The 23,749-nt window shown below is 40.0% G+C and overlaps 1 protein-coding gene across 3 annotated transcripts in view; it reads right to left on the bottom strand.

Moving 5' to 3' along the window:
• The window catches only part of su(sable) (suppressor of sable), a 109,718-nt gene that overhangs the window by 62,778 nt on the left and 23,191 nt on the right, over nt 1-23,749 (bottom strand). For 2 of the 3 annotated variants that reach the window (XM_070091437.1, XM_070091439.1), the window contains exons 2-5: nt 19,880-20,141; nt 19,135-19,263; nt 7,423-7,603; nt 2,964-3,130 (exon numbers count right to left, since the gene is read on the bottom strand). In XM_070091437.1, coding sequence (XP_069947538.1) covers nt 2,964-3,130; nt 7,423-7,603; nt 19,135-19,263; nt 19,880-20,137 — 735 coding nt within the window. In that variant the 5' untranslated portion in view covers nt 20,138-20,141. Of the gene's footprint in view, nt 1-2,963; nt 3,131-7,422; nt 7,604-19,134; nt 19,264-19,879; nt 20,142-20,746; nt 20,911-23,749 lie in introns of all 3 variants that reach the window. The other variant, XM_070091438.1, reaches the window with a different exon arrangement.

Below are 23,749 nucleotides of genomic sequence, written 5' to 3'. Positions count from 1 at the left end.
GGAGACGAATGGTTTTTTGGGACTTGATGAGCTGTTGGAGTGTGAGCAGGATAATATTTAGTGAAGGGATTTATCCAGACTTGAGTCCTGGAAATGGGAAGTACAATGCCTGCACTTTAAAGGAGGGTCTGGGATACTGACAGTTTGGAGGGACTTCTAAACTGTCGTATCTGAGCACCTCTGCAAAAACAGTGATTATGTATGAGTGAGGTGAAAGTGTTGAATGATGATGACAGTATTTTCTTTTTGGGTCACCCTGCCTCAGTGGGAGACGGCCGATGTGTTAAAAAAAAAAAAAAAATCTGTAGGGGAAGGAAGGAACAGTAGGGATCATCCTCGAAAAGATTGGAGGGAGGGTGGTAAAGGTTTTGTGGGAGAGGGGCTTGGACTTCCACCAAGCATGTGTTAGATAGGAGTGAATGTAGACAAATGGTTTTTGCGACCTGACCAGCTGTTGGAGTGTGAGCAGGGTAGTATTTTGTGAAGGGATTCAGGGAAACTGGTTAGCTGGATACGATTCCTGAGAAGTACAATGCCTGCACTTTAAAGGAGGGATCTGGGATACTGGCAGTTTAGAGGGACACAAACTATCATATCTGAGTGCTTCTGCAAAAAGTGTGATTATGTATGAATGATGGTGAAAATGTTGAATGATGATGAAAGTTTTTTCTTTCTTTTAGGGTTTTTCTTTCTTTTTGGGTCACCCAGCCTCAGTGGGAAATGGCTGAAGTGTTAAAAAAAAAAATCTTTTAATTAAAATTAATGAGGACACTAGAGCACTCCAGGATGATTTGAATAGACTGATGCAATGGTCGGAGAAGGGGCAGATGCAGTTTAATATTGACAAATGCAAAGTTCTAAATGTTGGACAGGTAAATAACCATGCCACATATAAACTAAATAATGTAGATCTTAATACTACTGATTGCGAAAAGGATTTAGGAGTTCTGGTTAGCAGTAATCTAAAACCAAGACAACAGTGCATTAGTGTTCACAATAAAGCTAACAGAATTCTTGGCTTCATATCTAGAAGTATAAATAATAGAAGTCTTCAGGTTGTTCTTCAACTCTATATATCCTTGGTTAGGCCTCATTTAGACTATGCTTCTCAGTTCTGGTCACCGTATTACAGAATGGATATAAATGCTCTGGAAAACATACAGAGGAGGATGACAAAGATGACCCCATGTATCAGAAATCTTCCCTATGAGGATAGACTGAGGGCTCTGAATGTGCACTCTCTCGAAAGGCATAGAATTAAGGGGGATATGATCGAGGTGTATAAATGGAAAACAGGAATAAATAAAGGGGATGTAAACAGTGTGCTGAAAATTTCCAATCCAAGACAGGACTCGCAGCAATGGTTTCAATTTGGAAAAATTCAGATTCAGGAAGGATATAGGAAAGCACTGATTTGGTAATAGAGTTGTGGATGAGTGGAACAAACTCCTGAGTACAGTTATTCAGGGTAAAATGTTGTGTAGTTTTAAAAATAGGTTAGATAAATACATGAGTGGGTGTGACTAGCTTGTGCTGCTGGGTCTGGTGCCGTGCTCCTTCCTTGAGTGGAGGTAGCCAGACTAGGTGGGTCATTGGGCCAAATCGGGGGGGGGGGGGGGGTCATTGGGTTAATTTGGAGGGGAGGGGTCATTGGGCTAATCTGGGGGGTGTAGGAGACATGGATCTGCTCTGCATGGGTCAGTAGGCCTGTTGCAGTGTTCCTTCTTTCTTATGTTCTTAATTACAGCCTCTTCTCACTTAATGATGGAGTTCCATTTCTAAGACTACATCAGTAAATGAATTCGTTGCTAAGTGAGGACCATACTATAATGGTAGTGGGTTTGTGTCAACTATCTCTGATATTGTTTTAATGTCACCTTTGCACCATTTATAACATTTCTGGTATATTTTTAAATGTTTATACAGTAGTGTACTGTATATTGTAATAAACAGAATAGAGGAAATCAGCTCTATTATACATTATTTAGGTATGCATACAGGTCTCCTCCCACATTCGCGAGGGTTAGGGGATCAAGAACCTCGTGAATGTTGAAAAATCGCGAATGTTTGGTGCCCAAATATATTGTAGGGAAACATAATAATAGCATTTACTTAGCCTAACAATACTGCTTCCTTAACCTATTGAATCATGAACAATCATAAAACACGTGAAAACATCCTAAAATATTCTACTAGTGCCAGCTTTATCGTAAAAAGGTGAGAAAGCCTATAGAATTCAAGAAAGAACTCGTAGCAGTGTACCAAAGTGGAGGAGGAAGAGAGGGGGGAGAATGTGCCTTCTTCAGTGATTCTACAATATATATATGATACTCAAGCAGCATGAGTTGACAAAGGCTATAGTGGCAGGCAGCGATAAAGTGTAGCATTAACAGTGTAGCAAGTAAGTTAAGCGATTAATCGACAGAAAAAGGACAGCACGAACCTAACTCTTCCAATGTTGGAGTTACATAGGGCAACTGACAACACTGTCATCTCTAGTCTCTACTGCCTCCACCACCATGTCTCAGTGGCCCTTATACACCCAACAACACCAACACAACAACACTTGTGATATAATGTATTTTATTCATTCTAGAGTATTTGTCATGTTTCTATGTAATTAATATTGTTTATTATATCATATTAGATTAATTGTGATAGATAAATAAGCCACAGAGTTGATATTAGTTTCATATTGAAGGACTATCTTGTCATATCTCCAAACAAACTCTGCCACCACCACAATTCCTAACATATGTAATGACATACTGTATTTTAAATATGATTGGGCGGTTGGGAATTTGAGAATGTTCGAAGCCCGCAAAAGTGGAAAATGCGAATGTTGAGGGAGACCTGTACTGGTCAGAGAGCCCATCATAAGTCCAAGTCATCGCTAAACGAGTACAATGCTAAGTGAGGAGAGGCTGTAGTATTGCATAAATATAAAATTAAAATAATCTTACTCTCTGACAACTGCCTTGCATGTAATACATGCATATAGCTTCATTTTTGCGAGAAGGTGATCTGGACCGGGATCGAGACCTTCTGAATCTTCTGCTATTACGTCTTTGTCGGCGTCCAAGGCGGTCTTGCATTTCAGAGTCCGAGCCAGAATCAAATGAGTCATAATCTGCGCAAGAAAATTAGTTACATTACTAAGGATAAACTGTACCATATATTAAAAGAATGCAGTATTATTATAAAAACCAAGTCTTCTCTCAAATAAAAGACAAATAAATTAGAGATCTAGGGTGCTTATCACACTGTTACACGTAAAATTCACTCAAAATGCACAGGTTACATTCTTGAAAATTAACACATTATGCAAAATAGCGTTAAGTGAAGAATACATTGGGGAAAAAAGTTTGTTTCAGACACCTCTAACTCTGCAAAATAAATTTTTGTTTACTATTTACAAGAGAAAAATTACTGAAATATAACTAACCTTTTTGGGGATTTTCTTTCTTTTTTGGGTCACCCTGCCTCGGTGGGAGACGGCCGACTTGTTGAAAAAAAAAAAAAAAAAAAAAACTAACCTTATATTCAGTTAGTCATTATTTAAGTGTGGCTAGGGTTAACATGAGGCTACTGGGTCCTTGTTAACCCTCAGCTTATTTTAGAGAGGTTCATTACCCGACACCGTCAGGAAATGTTAACATTGTAAAAATGAAAGCAATATTTCCTTACTAATTTTTTTTTTTTCAATAAGCTGGCCTTCTCCCGAGGCAGGGTGACCCAAAAAGAAAGAAAATCCCAAAAAGAAAATACTTTTATCATCATTCAACACTTTCACCTCACTCGCACATAATCACTGTTTTTGCAGAGGTGCCCAGAATACAACAGTTTAGAAGTATATACGTATAAAAATACACAACATATCCCTCCAAACTGCCAATATCCCAACCCCCTCCTTTAGAGAGCAGGCATTGTACTTCCCATTTTCAGGACTCAAGTCCGGTTATATAAAATAACCGGTTTCCCTGAATCCCTTCACTAAATATTACCCTGCTCACACTCCAACAGCTCGTCATGTCCCAAATACCATTCGTCTCCATTCACTCTTATCTAACATGCTCACTCATGCTTGCTGGAAGTCCAAACCTCTTGCCCACAACACCTCCTTTACCCCCTCCCTACAACCTTTTCGAGGACAACCCTTACCCCACCTTCCTTCTCCTACAGATTTATACGCTCTTCATGTCATTCTACTTTGATCTATTCTCTCTAAATGACCAAACCACCTCAACAAACCCTCTTCAGCCCTCTCACTAATACTTTTATTAACTCCACACCTTCTCCTAATTTCCACACTCCGAATTCTCTGCATAATATTTACACCACACATTGCCCTTAGACAGGACATCTCCAATGCCTCCAACCGCCTCCTCGCTGCAGCATTTACAACCCAAGCTTCACACCCATATAAGAGTGTTGGTACTACTATACTTCCGTACATTCCCTTCTTTGCCTCCATAGATAAAATTTTTTGCCTCCACATATACCTCAATGCACCACTCACCTTTTTTCCTTCATCAATTCTATGATTAACCTCATCCTTCATAAAACCATCCGCTGACACGTCAACTCCCAAATATCTGAAAACATTCACTTCTTCCCTACTCCTCCTCCCCATTTGATATCCAATTTTTCTCTATCTAAATCATTTGATATTCTCATCACCTTATTCTTTTCTATGTTCACTTTCAACTTTCTACCTTTACACACACTCCCAAATTCATCCACTAACCTTTGCAATTTTTCTTTAGAATCTCCCATAAGCACAGTATCATCAGCAAAAAGTAACTGTGTCACTTCCCATTTTGTATTTAATTCACCATAATTTAATCCCCCCCTCTCCCGAACACCCTAGCATAAAAGTAATGAAAGAATTTTAATATCTAAATGTGAAAGTATCAGCTGGGCCTCTCACTACTGTAGGAGTGAGGAAGAGCCAGTTGTGAGTGTGGGGGAAGTTCGTGAGGCAGTAGGTAAAATGAAAGGGGGTAAGGCAGCCGGGATTGATGGGATAAAGATAGAAATGTTAAAAGCAGGTGGGGATATAGTTTTGGAGTGGTTGGTGCAATTATTTAATAAATGTATGGAAGAGGGTAAGGTACCTAGGGATTGGCAGAGAGCATGCATAGTTCCTTTGTATAAAGGCAAAGGGGATAAAAGAGAGTGCAAAAATTATAGGGGGATAAGTCTGTTGAGTGTACCTGGTAAAGTGTATGGTAGAGTTATAATTGAAAGAATTAAGAGTAAGACGGAGAATAGGATAGCAGATGAACAAGGAGGCTTTAGGAAAGGTAGGGGGTGTGTGGACCAGGTGTTTACAGTGAAACATATAAGTGAACAGTATTTAGATAAGGCTAAAGAGGTCTTTGTGGCATTTATGGATTTGGAAAAGGCGTATGACAGGGTGGATAGGGGGGCAATGTGGCAGATGTTGCAAGTGTATGGTGTAGGAGGTAGGTTACTGAAAGCAGTGAAGAGTTTTTACGAGGATAGTGAGGCTCAAGTTAGAGTATGTAGGAAAGAGGGAAATTTTTTCCCAGTAAAAGTAGGCCTTAGACAAGGATGTGTGATGTCACCGTGGTTGTTTAATACAGTGGACCCCCGGTTAACGAACTTTTTTCATTCCAGTAGTATGTTCAGGTGCCAGTACTGACCGAATTTTTTCCCATAAGGAATATTGTGAAGTAGATTAGTCCATTTCAGACCCCCAAACATACACGTACAAACGCACTTACATAAATACACTTACATAATTGGTCGCATTTGGAGGTGATCGTTAAGCGGAGGTCCACTGTATATTTATAGATGGGGTTGTAAGAGAAGTAAATGCGAGGGTCTTGGCAAGAGGCGTGGAGTTAAAAGATAAAGAATCACACACAAAGTGGGAGTTGTCACAGCTGCTCTTTGCTGATGACACTGTGCTCTTGGGAGATTCTGAAGAGAAGCTGCAGAGATTGGTGGATGAATTTGGTAGGGTGTGCAAAAGAAGAAAATTAAAGGTGAATACAGGAAAGAGTAAGGTTATGAGGATAACAAAAAGATTAGGTGATGAAAGATTGAATATCAGATTGGAGGGAGAGAGTATGGAGGAGGTGAACGTATTCAGATATTTGGGAGTGGACGTGTCAGCGGATGGGTCTATGAAAGATGAGGTGAATCATAGAATTGATGAGGGAAAAAGAGTGAGTGGTGCACTTAGGAGTCTGTGGAGACAAAGAACTTTGTCCTTGGAGGCAAAGAGGGGAATGTATGAGAGTATAGTTTTACCAACGCTCTTATATGGGTGTGAAGCGTGGGTGATGAATGTTGCAGCGAGGAGAAGGCTGGAGGCAGTGGAGATGTCATGTCTGAGGGCAATGTGTGGTGTGAATATAATGCAGAGAATTCGTAGTTTGGAAGTTAGGAGGAGGTGCAGGATTACCAAAACTGTTGTCCAGAGGGCTGAGGAAGGGTTGTTGAGGTGGTTCGGACATGTAGAGAGAATGGAGCGAAACAGAATGACTTCAAGAGTGTATCAGTCTGTAGTGGAAGGAAGGCGGGGTAGGGGTCGGCCTAGAAGGGTTGGAGGGAGGGGGTAAAGGAGGTTTTGTGGGCGAGGGGCTTGGACTTCCAGCAGGCATGCGTGAGCGTGTTTGATAGGAGTGAATGGAGACAAATGGTTTTTAATACTTGACGTGCTGTTGGAGTGTGAGCAAAGTAACATTTATGAAGGGATTCAGGGAAACCGGCAGGCCGGACTTGAGTCCTGGAGATGGGAAGTACAGTGCCTGCACTCTGAAGGAGGGGTGTTAATGTTGCAGTTTAAAAACTGTAGTGTAAAGCACCCTTCTGGCAAGACAGTGATGGAGTGAATGATGGTGAAAGTTTTTCTTTTTCGGGCCACCCTGCCTTGGTGGGAATCGGCCAGTGTGATAATAATAAAAAATAATAATTTCCTTACCAAACTGTATTTAAAGATTAATTCATTTAAAAAAGTAGCAAGCAAGCAAATTGTAGTATTTCTTTATTTAGCACATCGGCTATCTCCCACTGAGGCAGGGTGACCTAAAAAATAAAATCACTTTCACCATCATTCAACACTTTCAAAATGCAGTTGTACTGTAACAAAATGATGGAGGGAGACTGTGTCCAGAGGTGCGCAGCTGAAGCTGGCTTTGACTCCCAGCAATACTGTGAAAATGTAGATTTATTTATCTACCTCTTCATTACACATCTATATTGTCTGTTTAACTTTTATTTTGTATGATCTGTGATAGTGACCTTGATGATGGTTTTTGATCCAAGGAATTGGACTTGTCTCACCCTTCCTTGGATCAAAGCTGATTCCTTCCAATTTTGCAGGAGCTTTATGTCCTCTCTGGATTTAACCCTTCCCCTTAAATATAATAATAATAATAATAATAATACCTGACATAGGTCGTCCTCTGAACATTGAATGTGGGCCAGCAAAGGGCACCGGAGGCGGAGCATATGTCATCATGCCAGGTGGTGGGGAGCGTCCTCTCAAAAGCATTGCCTGCTGTAGCATAGCATCGAAACCCATATTGCTGTCAAACGCAGGAGTCACCATTTTACGGTGAAGGAATTGCTTTAAAAGAAATAAAGTGATCAGAAATAACCGATATTCACCTGCAATGAGATACAGTACAACAATTTTAAATTAACTGTTTCATATCATGGCCCCAAAATTAAAAGTGCTGACAGTGTCACAAATGAAAAAAAAATCTGAAACGGTAGAGAATTTTTTTTTCTAAAGGTAATCGACACCAAAAATATGAAATTTGTTGTAAAACTTACAGAATTACGCAGGCAAAAAGTTGGCGGCATGGGCACAATTTATACATCAGTGATTTTGAGCACTCTGAATTTTTTAAACCCATTCCCATGCTCAACTGAGCACAAGAAACCTCCCATTCAACAATTAGAGCTATCCTATAATGTGCACACAATTTGGTAATTGGGCCAATTTTTTCACAAAATTAAAAACAAACTTAAGTTAAAGAGAGCCCAAAACAAACACTGTAGGCATTCCAGGCACTAAAGCAACCTTTCCTCTGTTTATTAATCATGTCCCCAGGCCTCTTTTACATAACACTTGCCCGCTTTGAATCCCTAATCACACGCAAAAAGTGAAAATGTTACCAATTTCTCAGAAAATAAAATAAAACCAATAATGATTGGTCATGGTTTAGGCTGTTCAGTAATTGAAACAGACCTGGTAAAGAGCCATTAAACAGACTGCAGGCTTAGGGGCTAGGAAGGCCCTAACCTGTATTAGGAAAATTGCCAAAAATCAAATACGTACATCCATTTCTGCCACCTTGAGCCTATTTCAACCTACTTCTGGTCTGAAACTGACCAAAAATCATCATTACTTCACTAGTATGTTTTCCATTCTATCAATTCATACCAATAAAAACCATAAAAAAAAAAACCTAAAAAATGCCTCAGTCATTACTCGAAACTAAACACTGCCTCAGTGATCTGCTTTTCCCATCAGGCATTACATAGGGCAGAATAATTTTTTTACTGTACATACTCATTCCTTCATGTCTAGCTCCAAATTTACTGCTCACAACATGTGAAGAAGCTGTGCTTACTACAGAGATCTACATGAACAACACTGGCATCAATGATTTACAGTAGATCTACATATGAGACAGTGAAACGGTTAAATGTTAAGAAAGAAAATTACTGAATTCCTCCTTAATTTTTTTTTTTCAACAAGTCGGCCATCTCCCACCGAGGCAGGGTGACCCAAAAAAGAAAGAAAATCCCCAAAAAGAAAATACTTTCATCATCATTCAACACTTTCACCTCACTCACACATAATCACTGTTTTTGCAGAGGTGCTCAGAACGCAACAGTTTAGAAGCATATACGTATAAAGATACACAACATATCCCTCCAAACTGCTAGTATCCCAAAACCCCCTCCTTTAGAGTGCAGGCACTGTACTTCCTGTTTCCAGGACTCAAGTCCGGCTATATAAAAATAACCGGTTTCCCTGAATCCTTTCACTAAATATTACCCTGCTCACACTCCAACAGATCGTCAGGTCCCAAATACCATTCGTCTCCATTCACTCCTATCGAACACGCTCATGCACGCCTGCTGGAAGTCCAAGCCCCTCGCCCATAAAACCTCCCTTACCCTTTCCTTCCAACCTTTTCGAGGACGACCCCTACCCAGTCTTCCTTCTCCTATCGATTTAAATGCTCTCCATGTCATTCTACTTTGATCCATTCTCTCTAAATGACCAAACCACCTCAACAACCCCTCTTCAGCCCTCTCACTAATACTTTTATTAACTCCACACCTTCTCCTAATTTCCACACTCCGAATTTTCTGCATAATATTTACACCACACATTGCCCTTAGACAGGACATCTCCACTGCCTCCAACCGTCTCCTCGCTGCTGCATTCACAACCCAAGCTTCACACGCATATAAGAGTGTTGGTACTACTATACTTTCATACATTCCCTTCTTTGCCTCCATAGATAATGCTTTTTGACTCCACATATACCTCAACGCACCACTCACCTTTTTCCCTCATCAATTCTATGATTAACCTCATCCTTCATAAATCCATCCGCCAACACGTCAACTCCAAAGTATCTGAAAACGTTCACTTCTTCCATACTCCTCCTTCCCAATTTGATATCCAATTATTCTTTATCTAAATCATTTGATACCCTCATCACCTTACTCTTTTCTATGTTCACTTTCAACTTTCTACCTTTACACACACTCCCAAACTCATCCACTAACCTTTGCAGTTTTTCTTTAGAATCTCCCATAAGCACAGTATCATCAGCAAAAAGTAACTGTGTCAATTCCCATTTTGTATTTGGTTCCCCATAATTTAATCCCACCCCTCTCCCGAACACCCTAGCATTTACTTCTTTTACAACCCCATCTATAAATATATTAAACAACCATGGTGACATTACACATCCCTGTCTAAGACCTACTTGGAATATGTAATGTCACCATGGTTGTTTAATATATTTATAGATGGGGTTGTAAAAGAAGTAAATGCTAGGGTGTTCGGGAGAGGGGGGGGGATTGAATTATGGGGAACCAAATACAAAATGGGAATTGACACAGTTACTTTTTGCTGATGATACTGTGCTTATTGGAGATTCTAAAGAAAAACTGCAAAGGTTAGTGGATGAGTTTGGGAGTGTGTGTAAAGGTAGAAAGTTGAAAGTGAACATAGAAAAGAGTAAGGTGATGAGGGTATCAAATGATTTCCTCCTTAATAATTTAGATAAAAGCACAGTAATATTCTTTTTAACTATAAACAAGTAGACCTAAATGACACACAGGTTCAGTGCTACAGTTAGAGTAAGAGGTAGATGGGAAAAGAGGAAGGTGGCAACAACAAGTAAGAGGGAAGTGAAAGTGTATAAACTAAGGGAGGAGGAAGTTCGGGAGAGATATAAGCGACTATTGGCAGAAAGGTGGGCTAGTGCAAAGATGAGTAGTGGGGGGGGGGGGGTTGAAGAGGGTTGGAATAGTTTTAAAAATGCAGTATTAGAATGTGGGGCAGAAGTTTGTGGTTATAGGAGGGTGGGGGCAGGAGGAAAGAGGAGTGATTGGTGGAATGATGAAGTAAAGGGTGTGATAAAAGAGAAAAAGGTAGCTTATGAGAGGTTTTCACAAACCAGAAGTGTTATAAGAAGAGCAGAGTATATGGAGAGTAAAAGAAAGGTGAATAGAGTGGTGAGAGAGTACAAAAGGAGAGCAGATGATAGAGTGGGAGAGGCACTGTCAAGAAATTTTAATGAAAATAGGTAGTAGGTTGGTAGACAGCAACCACCCAGGGAAGTACTACCGTCCTGCCAGATGACTGTGAAACAAAAACCTGTAACTGTTTTGCATGATGGTAGGATTGCTGGTTTCTTTTTCTGTCTCATAAACACGCTAAGATAACAGGGATATCTTGCTACTCCTACTTACACTTTGGTCACACTTCACAGACACGCACATGCATATATATATATACATACATCTAGGTTTTTCTCCTTTTTCTAAATAGCTCTTGTTCTTTTTTATTTCTTCTATTGTCCATGGGGAAGTGGAAAAGAATCTTTCCTCCGTAAGCCATGCGTGTCGTATGAGGGGACTAAAATGCCGGGAGCAATGGGCTAGTAACCCCTTCTCCTGTATACAATTACTAAAAAAGAGAAGAAGAAAAACTTTATAAAACTGGGTTGCTTAAATGTGCGTGGATGTAGTGCGGATGACAAGAAACAGATGATTGCTGATGTTATGAATGAAAAGAAGTTGGATGTCCTGGCCCTAAGCGAAACAAAGCTGAAGGGGGTAGGAGAGTTTCAGTGGGGGGAAATAAATGGGATTAAATCTGGAGTATCTGAGAGAGTTAGAGCAAAGGAAGGGGTAGCAGTAATGTTAAATGATCAGTTATGGAAGGAGAAAAGAGAATATGAATGTGTAAATTCAAGAATTATGTGGATTAAAGTAAAGGTTGGATGCGAGAAGTGGGTCATAATAAGCGTGTATGCACCTGGAGAAGAGAGGAATGCAGAGGAGAGAGAGAGATTTTGGGAGATGTTAAGTGAATGTATAGGAGCCTTTGAACCAAGTGAGAGAGTAATTGTGGTAGGGGACTTGAATGCTAAAGTAGGAGAAACTTTTAGAGAGGGTGTGGTAGGTAAGTTTGGGGTGCCAGGTGTAAATGATAATGGGAGCCCTTTGATTGAACTTTGTATAGAAAGGGGTTTAGTTATAGGTAATACATATTTTAAGAAAAAGAGGATAAATAAGTATACACGATATGATGTAGGGCGAAATGACAGTAGTTTGTTGGATTATGTATTGGTAGATAAAAGACTGTTGAGTAGACTTCAGGATGTACATGTTTATAGAGGGGCCACAGATATATCAGATCACTTTCTAGTTGTAGCTACACTGAGAGTAAAAGGTAGATGGGATACAAGGAGAATAGAAGCATCAGGGAAGAGAGAGGTGAAGGTTTATAAACTAAAAGAGGAGGCAGTTAGGGTAAGATATAAACAGCTATTGGAGGATAGATGGGCTAATGAGAGCATAGGCAATGGGGTCGAAGAGGTATGGGGTAGGTTTAAAAATGTAGTGTTAGAGTGTTCAGCAGAAGTTTGTGGTTACAGGAAAGTGGGTGCAGGAGGGAAGAGGAGCGATTGGTGGAATGATGATGTAAAGAGAGTAGTAAGGGAGAAAAAGTTAGCATGTGAGAAGTTTTTACAAAGTAGAAGTGATGCAAGGAGGGAAGAGTATATGGAGAAAAAGAGAGAAGTTAAGAGAGTGGTGAAGCAATGTAAAAAGAGAGCAAATGAGAGAGTGGGTGAGATGTTATCAACAAATTTTGTTGAAAATAAGAAAAAGTTTTGGAGTGAGATTAACAAGTTAAGAAAGCCTAGAGAACAAATGGATTTGTCAGTTAAAAATAGGAGAGGAGAGTTATTAAATGGAGAGTTAGAGGTATTGGGAAGATGGAAGGAATATTTTGAGGAATTGTTAAATGTTGATGAAGATAGGGAAGCTGTGATTTCGTGTATAGGGCAAGGAGGAATAACATCTTGTAGGAGTGAGGAAGAGCCAGTTGTGAGTGTGGGGGAAGTTCGTGAGGCAGTAGGTAAAATGAAAGGGGGTAAGGCAGCCGGGATTGATGGGATAAAGATAGAAATGTTAAAAGCAGGTGGGGATATAGTTTTGGAGTGGTTGGTGCAATTATTTAATAAATGTATGGAAGAGGGTAAGGTACCTAGGGATTGGCAGAGAGCATGCATAGTTCCTTTGTATAAAGGCAAAGGGGATAAAAGAGAGTGCAAAAATTATAGGGGGATAAGTCTGTTGAGTGTACCTGGTAAAGTGTATGGTAGAGTTATAATTGAAAGAATTAAGAGTAAGACGGAGAATAGGATAGCAGATGAACAAGGAGGCTTTAGGAAAGGTAGGGGGTGTGTGGACCAGGTGTTTACAGTGAAACATATAAGTGAACAGTATTTAGATAAGGCTAAAGAGGTCTTTGTGGCATTTATGGATTTGGAAAAGGCGTATGACAGGGTGGATAGGGGGGCAATGTGGCAGATGTTGCAAGTGTATGGTGTAGGAGGTAGGTTACTGAAAGCAGTGAAGAGTTTTTACGAGGATAGTGAGGCTCAAGTTAGAGTATGTAGGAAAGAGGGAAATTTTTTCCCAGTAAAAGTAGGCCTTAGACAAGGATGTGTGATGTCACCGTGGTTGTTTAATATATTTATAGATGGGGTTGTAAGAGAAGTAAATGCGAGGGTCTTGGCAAGAGGCGTGGAGTTAAAAGATAAAGAATCACACACAAAGTGGGAGTTGTCACAGCTGCTCTTTGCTGATGACACTGTGCTCTTGGGAGATTCTGAAGAGAAGTTGCAGAGATTGGTGGATGAATTTGGTAGGGTGTGCAAAAGAAGAAAATTAAAGGTGAATACAGGAAAGAGTAAGGTTATGAGGATAACAAAAAGATTAGGTGATGAAAGATTGAATATCAGATTGGAGGGAGAGAGTATGGAGGAGGTGAACGTATTCAGATATTTGGGAGTGGACGTGTCAGCGGATGGGTCTATGAAAGATGAGGTGAATCATAGAATTGATGAGGGAAAAAGAGTGAGTGGTGCACTTAGGAGTCTGTGGAGACAAAGAACTTTGTCCTTGGAGGCAAAGAGGGGAATGTATGAGAGTATAGTTTTACCAACGCTCTTATATGGGTGTGAAGCGTGGGTGATGAATGTTGCAGCGAGGAGAAGGCTGGAGGCAGTGGAGATGTCATGTCTGAGGGCAATGTGTGGTGTGAATATAATGCAGAGAATTCGTAGTTTGGAAGTTAGGAGGAGGTGCGGGATTACCAAAACTGTTGTCCAGAGGGCTGAGGAAGGGTTGTTGAGGTGGTTCGGACATGTAGAGAGAATGGAGCGAAACAGAATGACTTCAAGAGTGTATCAGTCTGTAGTGGAAGGAAGGCGGGGTAGGGGTCGGCCTAGGAAGGGTTGGAGGGAGGGGGTAAAGGAGGTTTTGTGTACGAGGGGCTTGGACTTCCAGCAGGCATGCGTGAGCGTGTTTGATAGGAGTGAATGGAGACAAATGGTTTTTAATACTTGACGTGCTGTTGGAGTGTGAGCAAAGTAACATTTATGAAGGGATTCAGGGAAACCGGCAGGCCGGACTTGAGTCCTGGAGATGGGAAGTACAGTGCCTGCACTCTGAAGGAGGGGTGTTAATGTTGCAGTTTAAAAACTGTAGTGTAAAGCACCCTTCTGGCAAGACAGTGATGGAGTGAATGATGGTGAAAGTTTTTCTTTTTCGGGCCACCCTGCCTTGGTGGGAATCGGCCGGTGTGATAATAAAAATAATAAAAAATAAAAAGAAAAAATTTTGGAGTGAGTTAAACAAGTTAAGAAAGCCAAGGGAAAGTATGGATTTGTCAGTTAAAAACAGAATAGGGGAGTTAGTAGATGGGGAGAGGGAGGTATTAGGTAGATGGCGAGAATATTTTGAGGAGCTTTTAAATGTTGAGGAACAAAGGGAGGCGGTAATTTCATGCACTGGCCAGGGAGGTATACCATCTTTTAGGAGTGAAGAAGAGCAGAATGTAAGTGTGGTGAGGTACGTGAGGCATTACGTAGAATGAAAGGGGGTAAACCAGCTGGAACTGATGGGATCATGACAGAAATGTTAAAAGCAGGGGGGGATATAGTGTTGGAGTGGTTGGTACTTTTGTTTAATAAATGTATGAGAGAGGGGAAGGTACCTAGGGACTGGCGGAGAGCATGTATAGTCCCTTTATATAAAGGGAAAGGGGACAAAAGAGATTGTAAAATTATAGAGGAATAAGTTTACTGGGTATACCAGAAAAAGTATACGGTAGGGTTATAATTGAAAGAATTAGAGGTAAGACAGAATGTAGGATTGCGGATGAGCAGGGAGGCTTCAGAGTGGGTAGGGGGATGTGTAGATCAAGTTTTTACATTTAAGCATATATTAACCTCTCTCTTTTTCTCCATATACTCTTCCCTCCTTGCATCACTTCTACTTTGTAAAAACTTCTCATATGCTAACTTTTTCTCCCTTACTACTCTCTTTACATCATCATTCCACCAATCGCTCCTCTTCCCTCCCGCACCCACTTTCCTGTAACCACAAACTTCTGCTGAACACTCTAACACTACATTTTGAAACCTACCCCATACCTCTTCGACCCCATTGCCTATGCTCTCATTAGCCCATCTATCCTCCAATAACTGTTTATATCTTACCCTAACTGCCTCCTCTTTTAGTTTATAAACCTTCACCTCTCTCTTCCCTGATGCTTCTATTCTCCTTGTATCCCATCTACCTTTTACTCTCAGTGTAGCTACAACTAGAAAGTGATCTGATATATCTGTGGCCCCTCTATAAACATGTACATCCTGAAGTCTACTCAACAGTCTTTTATCTACTAATACATAATCCAACAAACTACTGTCATTTCGCCCTACATCATACCTTGTATACTTATTTATCCTCTTTTTCTTAAAATATGTATTACCTATAACTAAACCCCTTTCTATACAAAGTTCAATCAAAGGGCTCCCATTATCATTTACACCTGGCACCCCAAACTTACCTACCACACCCTCTCTAAAAGTTTCTCCTACTTTAGCATTCAGGTCCCCTACCACAATTACTCTCTCACTTGGTTCAAAGGCTCCTATACATTCACTTAACATCTCCCAAAATCTCTCTCTCTCCTCTGCATTCCTCTCTTCTCCAGGTGCATACACGCTTATTATGACCCACTTCTCGCATCCAACCTTTACTTTAATCCACATAATTCTTGAATTTACACATTCATATTCTCTTTTCTCCTTCCATAACTTATCATTTAACATTACTGCTACCCCTTCCTTTGCTCTAACTCTCTCAGATACTCCAGATTTAATCCCATTTATTTCCCCCCACTGAAACTCTCCTACCCCATTCAGCTTTGTTTCGCTTAGGGCCAGGACATCCAACTTCTTTTCATTCATAACATCAGCAATCATCTGTTTCTTGTCATCCGCACTACATCCACGCACATTTAAGCATCCCAGTTTTATAAAGTTTTTCTTCTTCTCTTTTTTAGTAAGTGTCTACAGGAGAAGGGGTTACTAGCCCATTGCTCCCGGCATTTTAGTCGCCTCATACGACACGCATGGCTTACGGAGGAAAGATTCTTTTCCACTTCCCCATGGACAATAAAAGAAATACAGAAGAACAAGAGCTATTTAGAAAAAGGAGAAAAACCTAGATGTATGTATATATATATGCATGTGCGTGTCTGTCAAGTGTGACCAAAGTGTAAGTAGGAGTAGCAAGACATCCCTGTTATCTAGCGTGTTTATGAGACAGAAAAAGAAACCAGCAATCCTACCATCATGCAAAACAGTTACAGGTTTCTGTTTCACAGTCATCTGGCAGGACGGTAGTACTTCCCTGGGTGCTTGCTGTCTACCAACCTACTACCTATATGTGAACATATATGTGAACAGTATTTAGATAAAGGTAGGGAAGTTTTTATTGCATTTATGGATTTAGAAAAGGCATATGATAGAGTGGATAGAGGAGCAATGTGGCAGATGTTGCAAGTATATGGAATAGGTGGTAAGTTACTAAATGCTGTAAAGAGGTTTTATGAGGATAGTGAGTCTCAGGTTAGGGTGTGTAGAAGAGAGGGAGACTACTTCCTGGTAAAAGTAGGTCTTAGACAGGGATGTGTAATGTCACCATGGTTGTTTAATATATTTATAGATGGGGTTGTAAAAGAAGTAAATGCTAGGGTGTTCGGGAGAGGGGTGGTATTAAATTATGGGGAATCAAATTCAAAATTGGAATTGATACAGTTACGTTTTGCTGATGATACTGTGCTTATGGGAGATTCTAAAGAAAAATTGCAAAGTTTAGTGGATGAGTTTGAGAATGTGTGCGAAGGTAGAAAGTTGAAAGTGAACATAGAAAAGAGTAAGGTGATGAGGGTATCAAATGATTTAGATAAAGAAAAATTGGATATCAAATTGGGGAGGAGGAGTATGGAAGAAGTGAATGTTTTCAGATACTTGGGAGTTGACGTGTCGGCGGATGGATTTATGAAGGATGAGGTTAATCATAGAATTGATGAGGGAAAAAAGGTGAGTGGTGCGTTGAGGTATATGTGGAGTCAAAAAACGTTATCTATGGAGGCAAAGAAGGGAATGTATGAAAGTATAGTAGTACCAACACTCTTATATGGATGTGAAGCTTGGGTGGTAAATGCAGCAGCGAGGAGATGGTTGGAGGCAGTGGAGATGTCCTGTCTAAGGGCAATGTGTGGTGTAAATATTATGCAGAAAATTCGGAGTGTGGAAATTAGGAGAAGGTGTGGAGTTAATAAAAGTATTAGTCAGAGGGCAGAAGAGGGGTTGTTGAGGTGGTTTGGTCATTTAGAGAGAATGGATCAAAGTAGAATGACATAGAAAGCATATAAATCTATAGGGGAAGGAAGGAGGGGTAGGGGTCGTCCTCGAAAGGGTTGGAAAGAGGGGGTAAAGGAGGTTTTGTGGGCTAGGGGCTTGGACTTCCAGCAAGCGTGCATGAGCGTGTTAGATAGGAGTGAATGGAGACGAATGATACTTGGGACCTGACGATCTGTTGGAGTGTGAGCAGGGTAATATTTAGTGAAGGGATTCAGGGAAACCGGTTATTTTCGTATAGTCAGACTTGAGTCCTGGAAATGGGAAGTACAATGCCTGCACTTTAAAGGAGAGGTTTAGGATATTGGCAGTTTGGAGGGATATGTTGTGTATCTTTATGCGTATATGCTTCTAAACTGTTGTATTCTGAGCACCTCTGCAAAAGCAGTGATAATGTGTGAGTGTGGTGAAAGTGTTGAATGATGATGAAAGTATTTTCTTTTTTGGGGATTTTCTTTCTTTTTTGGGTCACCCTGCCTCGGTGAGAGACGGCCGACTTGTTGGAAAAAAAAAAAAAACAATAATAACTTCATAATTTCAAGAGAATGTACCAGAGTAGAGTGGTACAAACACTAACACTTATGTGGGTGTGAGGCATGGGTTGTGAATGTTGCATCAAGAAGGAAGCTCGAGGGAGTGGAGATGTCATGTTTGGAAGCAATGTATGGTTTGAATATCATGCAGAGATTTGGAGCATAGAAATTAAAAGGTGATGTGGAATCACCAGAGAAATAACTCAAGAGGACTAAGGAGGGGTCGAGGCGGTTTGGTCATCTAGAGAGATGGAGGTATCGGAAGACAAGATAGTGTATAAATCCAGGGTACAAGGTAGGAATGGTAGAACTTGTCCAAGAATGGTTGGAGGGATGAGGTAAGAGAGACTGAGTTTTAGAGGCCTGAGCATTCAGTAGGCTAGTGTAGGCATTTTAGAAAGGAGTGGATTGAGAAAAGTGGTTTTTAATGACTGCTGCTGGAGAGTGAGCAAGGGAACCTTTATGGATGAATTCAGTGACACTGGTTAGTCAGACTTGAGTCCTGGAGATGGAAAAGGCAGTACCTTCACTCTGAAGAAGGGGTGGGGATGTTGCAGTCGGAGGGTAATTTGAAATGTGATGCCAGCACACTTCTGGTAAGAAAATAAGTGAATGAATGATGGTGAGTGTGTTTCCTCCTTTATGTCACCTTGTCTTGGTGGGAGGCAGCCTATAGATTTAGTGTTTTCTGTGAATGTAATGATAATAAGGCCTACTGGCCTTGTATGGGCCAGTAGGCCTTCTGCAGTGTACCTCCATTCTTATGTTCGACAATCAAGGGTAGAAAAACTCTTGAAACCAGTCTCAGATATATAATGTTCTATTATAGACTCTGAAAAATTGAGACATTACACCATCTTTAACAAAAAGCAGCTTCTTATGACAGTTCAATTCTCGCAACTTAATTTACGAACCTTGAGCAAGATAGCCATTGAAAGAACAATGGTAAATGTTTCTTTCTTCAACAATGGTAAGAATTGGTCAATATGATTAAAAAAATTAAATCCAAGGTATGATTACTGAAAGAGTATAAAATGAATGAACTTCTGATGAAGTGAAATACAGAACTTTAGTAACTTTACCTTTTGAGATGGTGACACCTCCTCTTCCTCCTCATCACTACTCATGTGTTTTTTCTTTTTCTTCTTCTTCTTCCTCTTTTCTCTTTCCTCATCCTCTTCCTTATGTTTTCTCTTTTTTTCATCCTTACTCTGTTGGAGTAATAATATATTAGGCATGCTAAGAAGAAAACTTAAGAAATGCTTATACATAACTCTAACTTATGTCTGTTATACCTATATACATAACTCTAACTTATGTCTGTTATACCTAACTTCATAAATGAGAATTAAAAAAAAATATATTTGCTTTACCATACATTATGGCAATTTCAGAAAAGGTATGACAGTGATGTTCTGGAGGCAGAGTAAACTCTGTGATGCAAGCACTGTACTGCATTAGGATTTACACAGACATGACCCTTTAACAGACGACTGAACTATACAGCAGGATGTACATCCTGTGGATTCTCCAGGCATTGCTCTTTGATGCCTTGAGAGGGCACTGTAATGACCTTGGTATTTAAGCACTCAAACTTTAATTATGCATTGTAAAGTACATTAGTTACAAGATAAAATCCTAGTACATATGTCCAAAATGTTTTGCATAATCAGTGGCTTTTCATTATTAGACTTCAAACCCATGCTACTCATCTTTTGTAGTCATCTGTACAATTAATAACAGATGATAACATGCATTGTTATAAAAAATTCTTGATCCCTCCCTCCCCTGCTCGCCTAACTGACACTTCTCTATTAAGAGCCTTACCTCTTTCTTCTCCTTTTTACCCTCCTCTTTCACCTCAGCCTCTCCACTACCAGTTTGAGCACCTTCCTGGTGCTGCTCCTCAACATTTGTGTTGGTTTCTTCCCCTCTCTTCTCCTCCTGAGCCACCTTAGGAGAGGAGAGGGGTTGGCTCTTTGAGGGGTCATCACCACCTTCATCATCCTCAAGCTCCCCTTCCTCTAGCTCTCCCTCTTCCTTTTCTTCTTCTTCTTCTATTGGATTAAGCTGACAATCTTCCATTATGCTGTGAAGGATAAACAAAACATTCAAGCTGAGAAAAGAATTATAATATAATTTTAAGAAAACATGCATAGTACAGTGGACCCCCGCATAACGATTACCTCCGAATGCAACCAATTATGTAAGTGTATTTATGTAAGTGCGTTTGTACGTGTATGTTTGGGGGTCTGAAATGGACTAATCTACTTCACAATATTTCTTATGAGAACAAATTCGGTCAGTACTGGCACCTGAACATACTTCTGGAGTGAAAAAATATCGTTAACCGGGGGTCCACTGTACTGATAAAAAAATATCATGCATGTGCCAAAGTTAAATACCGTAGACAGAAATGACAAATATATTCATAACTGCATGAAAACACAATAAACATGTAAATCGTTGGAGACAACATGAATAGACTGATCTTAATATGTACACACATTTTTTGTAATTTTTACCCTGTTAAAGGAAATAGTTTATTGGATACTCCTATATTATATGTGTAGGCAAAACATATAAAAGCTACAAATGTCCATAGGTACACAGGAACAAGATTTCTGAATCTGTCTGTGGCATTAGTTTTTACATGGACATCAAACTTTACATAGGTTATATGGGCAATATTACCTGAAAGGTTATTTGTATGATTTAATATTTAATGGTACTTCAGCTGTGGAGAATGCCTGAAGAGTATTGCTGTTGAGTGAAGACTGACAGCCCATATCTTATTTGCTATACTGTATCTGTTAGTAGTTCTGGGAATTATCACCCCTGTGACCTGGTCTCCTAAACTGGAAAGAAAATAAACTGTGTTACTGTATTCCAAGGCTTCATTCAAGGCCCACATCCGGATGATTCCAGACCGCAAACAGGGTGCTTGAATTGTTGACACTGCCTCAAGTCAAAAGGATAACTTTCCATCATCCTCCAGTAACAACTAAGAGAGCTCTATCTACTTCCCAAGGGAAGTGAGGAGTTGAGATGTGAAGTAGTGTAGCTTTAAACTTAGGAGAGAGTGGTTCCCAATCATTTGTTGGTAGGGATAATGACTGGACCAGCTTTCAAAAATTCATAAAAAGCGACTATGAAAATTACTGCAAAAGTCACAAGAGTAAAAAGGCCCTAGAAGGGCCCCATCCAAATATAACATATTAGAACTATATCCATTAAGTCAATGGCCAAACACTAAAGGATTTTAACAACTATTAAGAAATTAAAGATTGTAAGGTTACTCTGCCATTTTACATGCTCAAGAGGAAAAAAAATCACACTATAATGCAAAACATTTAACACATTTCCATTTCACACTTGCATGACAAGACAGTAGTACCTCCCTGGGTGACTGCTGTCTTCCAACCTCTATCAGTCTACAGTGTTCAGAATTTAAAATAAACTTCAATACTGATGAAAACAATATCCTTATGGCTATTTCCTTGTTAATTATTGAGATCAGGTCCTTGTCTATATTGATCAATAATTTATTTCTTAAAATGTCCAATATTAAGTGGGCTTTGTCATAGAAGTAGGCTTATCTTGTGCAGATGGTAAGAAATGTAACCTAACAAAACCCAAACTAAAATACCTAACAAAAATAATTATATAATCAAATGAAATGCTAAACCTGAAAGGGTCATACAATGCTGTAGGCAGGGATGTGTGAAAGGAGGAATGTGCCATGGGAAAGTAGTGAATAGTAGGGGTGTGCAAGGGCAGGAGTTAGTGAAGGTAGGGGAGAGTGTATGTGGAAAATTAGAATCACAGTTGGTGCAACAAGTTTGTTTCTGTTAAAAAGCCAGTCTGCATCAAATGTGGGACTTTCAGTAAGGAGGTCATTAAAGTTAGTGTGTTGAAGCAGCAGAGATGATGGAAGTGAATTATGCATGCCTGTTGATAAGCTGGACACTGAGATATGGTGAACTAACAGTGTAACCCAACAGGCCTTGCAGAGCTGTCCATCAAATATTCATTAGTGAGGTGTGTAATGACATGGAGATGAGAAAGTGCAGTCTCCCAAACTCAGCAGCGGTGGGAAGACTGTCAAAAGCCTAAACAAGATTTGACAGAAAATTTGTAGTGGACCAACTGGCCAAGGTTGTTCCCAGCAGTTGATTAGCTGTCCAGATACAGGAAGTGAAAAAACAGTCTGAGCAAGGAACACCCCTGTGGGAAATTGGGAGGTAGTGAACAGCTGAATCTGCTTGCTTGTTACCAAAGCATCAACGTGCAGTACAACTACAAATGACTGCGAAGGACAAGGGAATGTGGAGACAAATTTCTGAATAGTCTCTAAGGCATTGCAAGGGTCCGAAACAACTATGTATGTCGAGGCAGACAGTGATGCAATGTGCATGACTCCCATGTGAATTGGATATAACTCTGCTGTGAAAACACCGGCCGAGTCTAATAAATGGTCTCGGATTATTTTATCAGCGTAAACTGCTACACAGCCATGTTCCCTGTAATTGCCTGGCATATTAGCAACTCAATACCAACCAATGACTGGGTCAGAGGTACTGCATTCTAGTCAGAATAGTTATTTTTGCTAATACAGTACAGTATCTCTCAAAATAACAATTTGCACAAGAAACGATTTTTTGTCATGAAATCAGATTACCTCCCAGTCTCTAAGTGCTATGTGACCCCCTACAAGTTAATTAATACATGAAAAACTAACCCATAATGGTTATTTAACCCAGGATAAACAATTACAGTGTGATTTATTTCAGGTGTGATTCACAACAGCTGCAGTTGGCACAAGATTTGTCAGAGCTAAGAGGCTATAAATTATGAGGAGACTAGAGAAACTAAACCTGATATTTGAGGACAAGGGCTAAGAACATGATAAAGACATACAATATACTCAAGAGAAACTAATGGATTGGACAGGAATTGGCTGTTCGAGAGGCATGAGCAGGTGCACGGGGCAGTTGGAAATTGAAAACATAGAAGTCACAGGAATGTCAGGATGTACCTTCTTTAGCCTCAGAATGGTCAGGAAGAGAATGGCCTACACATAAGTGTTAGAAACAGGATCTATACACAGCTTTAAGAATATATATGACAGGGTTCAAGAAACGAACTGAAAATTGGTAGAGCCAGGGAATGTGACTCGATCTCTGCAGCCACAAATAGGTGAGTACACGTCTCGCCCCATACAGGAAAAGAATGAGTTTTTGTGGGTGCAATTCTAACGCTCTACCACTGAGCTCTAGTATAAGATATATAGCAGCTACTACATACTATGTTTAAAGTGCTGTTGGGTACATCACTGATTATATGAAATAACAGTCAATTGATGAGAAGAAATGTAGGCTGTGTTAGAGAAATATTTATGTTCGTAGTTGGGTAGAAATTTTGTTACATTCTACTACACAATTCTTTGTTTATCAGGCTTAGTTTGCTAGGAGCACATGTATGATTTGTCGAGGACCCGCCTACTAACCCAGGTCGTGTCCACGAAATTCACCTTCGTAAAAGGCCATAGTTGCAAATTAAGAAAGAAAATGGAGCCAAAGGAATACTGATTTTTTCCCTTGCAGAGAGTAGTGTATAAGAAATTAAGGAAAGTAACGAGTGCTACAACCACTGAAATTTAAAAAAAAAAAATGTACAAGAACCAGTAGCATAACT

This window comes from Cherax quadricarinatus, chromosome 35, assembly GCF_038502225.1.
Source record: "Cherax quadricarinatus isolate ZL_2023a chromosome 35, ASM3850222v1, whole genome shotgun sequence".
In the NCBI taxonomy this organism is placed as follows: Eukaryota; Metazoa; Arthropoda; class Malacostraca; order Decapoda; family Parastacidae; genus Cherax; species Cherax quadricarinatus.
Note: the sequence above shows the minus strand (reverse complement) of the source record. Positions and strands in the feature narration are given on the sequence as shown.